Source organism: Beta vulgaris, chromosome 7, assembly GCF_026745355.1.
Source record: "Beta vulgaris subsp. vulgaris cultivar EL10 chromosome 7, EL10.2, whole genome shotgun sequence".
In the NCBI taxonomy this organism is placed as follows: Eukaryota; Viridiplantae; Streptophyta; class Magnoliopsida; order Caryophyllales; family Amaranthaceae; genus Beta; species Beta vulgaris.
The window spans coordinates 55,436,710-55,444,463 of NC_079208.1; the positions used below are offsets into that span (position 1 = coordinate 55,436,710).

Genomic DNA, 7,754 nt, shown 5'->3' on the forward strand with positions numbered 1-7,754 from the left:
CGTTTTTTCATTTTCTGTTAGAATGTTGACCTTTTTTTTGTCCTACTACGAGAAGTTTCCCACTACCTTCGATGAATGAACTAATCTCCTGTGAAATTTATATGAGTACCTCAAAAGACAACATCCCTCCTAACTGATTACAATGTTGACCTTTAAGCCAATTGAAAAGTCTTTTATCAAATAAGGTCAATTATTAATTATTATTTAATATTGACAATAAATAAGATACAAATCGTTACATACAACGCACCCCACTATTAGTTGATGATGCAACGTGAATCCAAACAAAGATGATATATATATTATATATATCGTATTACTATTAAAATCGATACATATATGAGGTTACTAATAAGCATAAATAGACACATCGCGTCGCTAACCGGACTTAAACAAAATTTAAGTAGAAATAAGATAAACAAGGAAAGGTAAAAACAAAGGGATGAAAAAGTTTAGCTGGTAGTAGTAGTAATAGTATGAAAAATTCCCATTTGAGATACAAAAATGATATTATGAACACAAAGAATCAATTTTTATTGAAATACACAACTATTTGGTGTTTCCAAATTCTTTATTAAGAAGGGGTAGGACAAAGTTGCTGAATGTGAGTGCCACCTTTTGTCCCACCAACTCCCCATCACACAAAATTAATTCCCCCACCACCACCACCGACACCTTTCACCATCACCAACAAATTAGAAAATTAAAATAAAAAAATACAAGTTTTTTTTTTTAAACATTACTTAACTGTATATATTTATAACTACAGCAGCTTCTCTCTCTCTCTCCTTGGGGGGAGCTATGCAAGAACCTTCATGGTAGTAACTCCAAACATGGTCCTTTTTTTTTACCCTTGAATATATTGTAAAATATGCTTCACCAAGGAAAAAAAATCAAAAAAAAAAAAGGAAAACTGTATTACATCACTCTCTAATGCAGTGATCATCTGAAGCTGTTCACTTTTTTCACCAATTTTACATCTGTCAAAAAAATAGGGAAAAAAAAGAGTTAAAATATAATTTTAGGGAAATTAATATGTATCGAGAAAAGTTTAATTTACTAATCATACTTTTAATTTAGAGAAAAGCTATATGCAGTCCTAAGGGCTGTATATAAGAAGCTACAAATGAAAATAAGTTGCATTAATTGATCATTTATTACATCGTTGATGCAAAAAAAATCCATAAATTCACAACTTATTTCCATTTTAAGTAGTGTATTTATATCTTATATGCAACTCATATAGCATAACTCTTTAATTTATGTGTTCATTAATTTGTAGTTTCATCGAGTCGGGTTATTTCGAGAACTATTCTCCACCGAACATACGAGAACAGGTTCCCTATTTAGCCTTTGTGTAAAATTAAGTGAAGGGAGATAAAGAAATGAAAGTATATATTGATTATTATTTGTGGGTGACAAGCTACTAAGGTGAGCACAAATATGCAAGAAAAACATGTGGGTGTAGTTTCTTTTTCTTGATACTATGCTTAAAATGTAAGTTTATTCAGAGGCATCAAACCAGAAAACAGCTTGAGAAAGACTCACACTAATGACTCTTACAACTTACAAGTGAAGAAATATATCACAATCAACACCAACAACTCTCTTAAAAGCTAAAAAGGAAAGTAGGGGAAGAAAAGGAAGCCTAAATATTGCCTTCACATTAAAGCAAATTGCAAAACTAATCTTTATAAACTCCATTAACATAAAACTTTCTTAGAAAGTTGGAACTGTTTTATTAGCAAAGTATCACCCAAAAAGAAGGCCAATATGATATGGAGAATAATGATGATCAAATTATTAAGGTGGAAAGGAACAAAACATGTAATGTGAGGGTGTATAAAGATTCAGAGAGGAAAGAGCCAAGAATAGTGAAGTGGAACCTTGTAGTTTTTTGTGATGCCTAACTGTCAGCCCCCGAGACTGCGTGTGTTGCTCATACGCAGGCATTCAAGCGCTGCCCCATGGTGCCAAGCATCCAACATGTCGTTTCCATCAATTTCCCTGCACAATTGCCACACAAATATGTTCAAATACAGCAAAAATGGTAGCACAAAAGTTGATCAAGTGAAGAATCAATCAAAATTCACAGCACATGATTCTAAAATTCACAGATTTAGACATAAAGGAAAAAAAGAAGACATGAAGCATAGAATCTTATTCTCTGTTTTTTTCTTATTGTGACAAAATATCTAAAGAATAAATAAATTTCACTTTACATACTCAGACTAAAAATAATAACCACTCTTCAAATTTAATTGTCACATTGATGGCGTAAATTGAACTATCAAAGTGATGACTAAATACAAGTGAAAATCCACTCTTTTTGTAAAGGGATATTCGAGCAATGACAATTCATTCTGACTAAACTTCACTTACAGATGGGTACAAGTTAAGTAGATCCAAAGAATTGGCTTGTCCTTGCACAATAAAAGATGAAAGAGACAATTCGAAGATCGGTTCAATAGAGAACAAGAGCGACAAATACAATGTCCACTATACCCTTACTGACTTGACCACACAATGTCTATTGAAGGGTAAGCCAGTAAGGGTATACGCATCAATATGTTATTTGCTCTATAGTGAACCGTTCTCCAAATAGCCGGACTCGTAAAAAATGGAGTGCAAACTACTAGTACAAGTATACAAATTTGTGAGTTGTGAAACATGGTATGAAGAAAACACTTAAAAGTGAGTTGTATTCTAAAAGGACAACACATCATCATCAAGGCAACAGCTGGAAACTTTAGCTGTTTCCTCAAGTAGTACTGATTGACAATTCTCCTGTTTTACAAGCAAACTTATTGACTACCCCTCTCACCTGGGCTTTTCTCTCGACTATTCAACTCATATCCTTCCATTTTCTAAGGATACACAAATCTTGACCTTCAATCTCAACTCCCACGTTTAGAAAACTTTGCACCTAGTAAGGAAAATGGTAGGAACCTTTTACACATTTACTAATCTCGATCTCTCCGTTTTGTAAAGGAAATGGATGGTCCATTCCCTAAAACAAGAGGTTCTAAGTAAATGAAGGAAAAAAGCAGGCAATCGTTTTTACTTTTTTATAACTTGTGTGTCATAACCTGAAGATAGAATGGACAGAATCCTAATTCACCAACAAAACTTCATGGATCTTTGAGTGCGTCTCTCTCATAATTAAACCTTTAACTTTGCTATGATTGATTTTAGCATCATAGTGAGTGTGAAATGTGTATAAGACAGAAAGTGATGAATCCAAAACTATGTCATACATGATACAACTCAATGCACTGCACGGGTTAAAAAACTAGTTCTCTTTTCAACGCGAATAAAAAACTACTTATGTCAATTATAATTACTCTCAACAAGACTAAAAAAATGAAAGCATTGATCTTTAGGAAGGGTGTCGATCACGACTTGTGTTCTTTCTTTCCTCCATTAAAGGCCCATCATTTTCCAAAGTAAATTTTTTGGGGTAACCACCAACTGTCAAGCAAAACACTCTTTCTCAATCTCTTAATTGCATATTAAAGCCAGTAGATGCATTCTTCTTCGTAGCTTTTGAGTATATATGGTTATCATTTACACACTAATAAATATCAAAGATACAAAAGAAGTGCAGATTCACACCTCTAAATACAGTATATAAATGATTGACTTCTCCCTGTCTTGCTCATTTCACAACTTAATTAATGGTTATTTCTAATGACTCGGTCAAGATACATGTGAACACAGTTAGTCTAGTAATCTTTTATACCAACTACCAGTATGCTTGACACCTCATTAGATGCATTACAAAGTTAAAAACATAAAACTCAAACATCTACTAAAATTGTTTAGGCCCCAGTCTCAACCGATTTTTTTACAAATTCTTATATGAGACGCACCACATCATTAGTTGATAAGGAAACGTGGGTTACGGAAAATGTTTGAGTAACCCTTAGAGTCACTCAATCAATCTCCGTGGGTTACTAATAATTATTATAGACAATTATTGATAATTTACTAAGGTCATAATATAGTTAATGTCAATGCATATATGGAGTTACCGACAAGACGACAAGCACATATGGATTACTGATAGTGCATATATGGAGTTCCTCCCATATAGAAGTATTGGCCATGTAATAAATTGCACTTAATCTTAGACTCTTTTAACATCTCTATAAACTCTATTGACTAATTGAGTCCCCATGAAAATTTGTGAACTTGGCTCCTACAATTCTTTACACCAATCTTTGTCAAAATACAGTAGTACATACATGAAGGATGAATAACATCACTCCATGTGCAAAAAGTTAAGCTTTGAAATCTTAATTTCTACACTACTAGTATACGTGTTATTCAGGTTACCCGCTAATAGTTTTCTGCAGCATTATATGAATCCCATCAAACTTGTTCCACTAAACAAAAACATATTCTCCTCGTTGGAAAGAATAATTCTCACATTTTCTTAATCTCTTGTAGTAGTCGAAAATTCGGCATAAATACAATTGTTGATCTAAACCCACAATCTTCCTATTGATCAACCTTGATATGGGATTTTGGTATAATCAATCCCAAACCAGACTATTTTAGAAAACGTGACAACTTTCTCAGACATTCTAGTAAACAACAGCCGCAAATGCAATTGTTGATCTAAACCCACAATCTTCCCATTGATCAACCTTGATATGGGATTTGGTATAATCTATCCCAAACCAGACTATTTTAGAAAACGTGACAACTTTTTCGGACATTCTAGTAAACAACGGCCGCAGAAGGCAAAAATAGTACCATTTCTACTAATCAAAAATTATCAACAATTAACCCAAAAGAACAATCTTTGAACCACCACCGTCCCCTTTATCCCATTTTCTCATGTTGATTGATTGCCCCTTAAAAAAAGAAACTTTACTTTCCCATTCACAAAATGCCCATTACTTTCCAGAATAGTAACACCTTAAAAGTCCATATACCCGTTACTTTCCCCCATATTTTCGGTTTTCCACTGAGTCAAGAGATTATTGAACACGGTTGGATTTATCATATGAATTCTCTTCCTTAATGTTGCTGTTTTCCTTCAATCTTCACTTCTTAAGTAATCACTGTTTCAAGCTAAAGAAAACATTAACCTATGACCTTGTATCTAATTAAAGATTCTTCACAAGTAATCCATCAATTATCTAATCAATCAACCATCAATACTAGAAATAGTAACAATCCGTTCTGAAATAAATGAAACGCTTCTCTCGAAAAAGCTATCTATCACATCAAAAGAGAGAAACATTTCATTTATCTCACGAACCCAGAAAAAGTACATGGTTTTCAAAAAATCAAACAAGTGAAATTTTGTGATAAAAATGTCATTGTTAATTATAATTCACAAAATTAACTTGCATTTTCAGCCAAATCAAATAAAAATTATAACTAACATGAGACACAACAACAAATTCCAAATACCCAAATAATAACTCAAAAGAATCCAATTAATCAAAGAGCAAACAAATCATCAAAAAAATTACCTCTTCTAGGTTTGGTGACAACCTTAGCACGATTAGATTTCTGCAAAGCAGAAATTTGATGATCTTTTTCCTCAATAGGAAACAAAACACCATCAATTCCTTGAACAGAAATCCTACCATCAGTATAAATATCCGGATCAAATAAATAAGCTGAACCTTCACCTTGTCCAAATTTAACAGAACCATCAGCTTCTTCAGCTGTCATCTTATGAGGTAACCTCAACGTATCATACTTAATCTTTCCAAATCTTCTCACTGCATTGTACATACTTTCTTCAGTTTGATACTCAGGTATCATATGATAGTACATAATTTGCTCCGGCGCACCGGGTTCCGATAACTGATCAGTTGTTAACTTAGCCATAGCTTCATCATTAGGTGCTAATACAGTAATTAGATACCCTTCTGATACAAGTCTACCCATTTCAGTTGCAAGACTAGTAAGATTAACAAGAATGTCAGCTAACTCATTGTACCCACCATAATGAGTTAATGTGGTTATGAAATCTTTTACTTGTGCCTCACCATTGAAATGATGGTGAGGACCTCCTGGCCCCGGTGCGGGTGCCGGGGCCAGTGATGGACCTGGCGCCATTGCGGCATAGATTGGTAATGCCGGTGGTGCTCCAGGTGGTGGTGGTGGACCCACGGACTTCTTTTTTTTTATTAATTTATTAGTCCGTGGGTCCACCACTGGTGCTCCTTCTGGGAGTACTGCTGATATAGAACGAAGACTTCTACGACGGTTGAAGTCTTCTAGTACGGAGTGTGGTACAAGTAGACGTTCGATTCCGTGAATCACACCGTCTGGTCGAACGACGTCGTTCGGCCTGATTACTCTCATGAGATCCACTGTCTTTTGGCCTGATTTCTTATCTGTCTGTAAATGGACTCTGTCGTTTGACAGAGTGATGTGTTTTTGTGGTTGGTTTTCATGTGTAGGCCACTCATCCGAGTTGACTCGGACGGGTACGATGTGTGATAGAATGAGAGTTTGAAGAGAGCGGAGATTTCCGGGTTCGAGTAAGAAACGCTTGAACTCGGCGTCTAAATCTCGCTCTAAAGCTTCATTCCTTGGTGCGAAGATTGTGATGTTTTGTTTACCGACAACATCTTCGAGTTTCTGGAGAAGGAGAGCTTTTTCGACTAACTCGGCTAACTCGGTGTAATGTGAGTCGAGTAAAGCAACGAGGACCGAGTTAGAGTTGATTTGACCCGGTTGAGACGACGTCGTTTTGGGTTCACGAGCTGGCAATGCGGTGGTTGATACGGCGAGGAGAGAGAAAATGTGGAGGAGGCCATAGATGTAAAGGCCACCCATGGCAGAAAATTAAGTAAAGCAACTTGAAAATGAAAAAGAAAATGTGGATCTGTTTGTTTTTTCTTCTTTTTTAAAAAAGTTAGCAGGAGAGAAATGAAATGGAGGAGAGAGAGAGTAATGAAATGGAGGAGAGAGAGAGAGTAATGAAAGATGGAGAGAATGAAGAAGAAGAAGGGAGAAATAGAGGAGAGAGAGAGAGAGAGTTAGTAACTATGGTTTGGTAGAAGAGTGTCGGCTCAGTTTAGTTTTGTGGTAGTTTTTAGGAAGGAAGATGATGACGTGGAGAGAGGTGATTGGATGTTGATGGGGGTAAAGGTGAAAAAGGTTTGGAAGTGAAGGGTAATATTGGAATTTTAAAGAGAAGGTTCGGACAGGCTGGAAGTGGGGGCCACACGGTTGAGTTGAATACAGCTGAGTTAAGCCGAGTTGAGTTACAAGGAAGAAGTAGTAGTATTTTAGGAGAGTAGAAGTAGTTGTGATGAGATTAAGGAGAAGGGTTAGCTTTGAGTTGGGGTGTCCCCATGTGGTGTAATTTAGGGAGGGGTGAGTTTTGGTTTCAAGTGTTTGACTAAGACAGTTGTGAGGCATTGTATTGTTTGCCATTTCTTCAAGTCAATTATTTATCTTTACTTTATGGTAAAGATTATTTTGGGAACTTCTTTTTTTATTTTTGGTTTTGGTGAATAGTTGATGGGTGTGGAATAGGGATGGTGTTTTATTGGCGGGAATTGAATAATTAAGGAATTTATAACTGGGTTATGTTTAACAAGGTTCTCTCTAGGGTTTTCTTTTTGGGAGGGTTTTTTCCTCTCTAAGATTTCTCCTTGGGAGGGTTTTTTCCTAGCCTTCGTCGCTAGGTTTTTTTCTCTTCTTTTTTTGAAGGTTTTTCCTTCATTTTTTCTTCTTTTTCTTTGTTTTTTCATCACTTTTATTCTTGGTCTCAA

At 35.4% G+C, this 7,754-nt stretch overlaps 1 protein-coding gene across 1 annotated transcript; it reads right to left on the reverse strand.

The window, feature by feature from the left end:
- Nucleotides 1-510: 510 nt before the first annotated feature.
- On the reverse strand, nucleotides 511-7,045 carry LOC104899881 (fasciclin-like arabinogalactan protein 17). The gene is made up of 3 exons (XM_048647844.2): nucleotides 5,490-7,045; nucleotides 1,887-2,007; nucleotides 511-980 (listed from the first exon to the last, which is right to left on the reverse strand). The coding sequence occupies exons 1-2, from the start codon at nucleotides 6,808-6,810 to the stop codon at nucleotides 1,940-1,942; spliced, it is 1,389 nt and encodes a 462-aa protein (XP_048503801.1). The 5' UTR covers nucleotides 6,811-7,045; the 3' UTR covers nucleotides 511-980; nucleotides 1,887-1,939.
- Between the last annotated feature and the right edge of the window lie 709 nt (nucleotides 7,046-7,754).

Coding starts and splice junctions, on each gene's coding strand:
- LOC104899881 (XM_048647844.2), bottom strand. CDS start 6,810: ATGGGTGGCCTTTACATCTATGGCCTCCTCCACATTTTCTCTCTCCTC. Junction 2,008..5,489: donor TGTCACCAAACCTAGAAGAG/GTAATTTTTTTG, acceptor GCAATTGTGCAG/GGAAATTGATGGAAACGACA.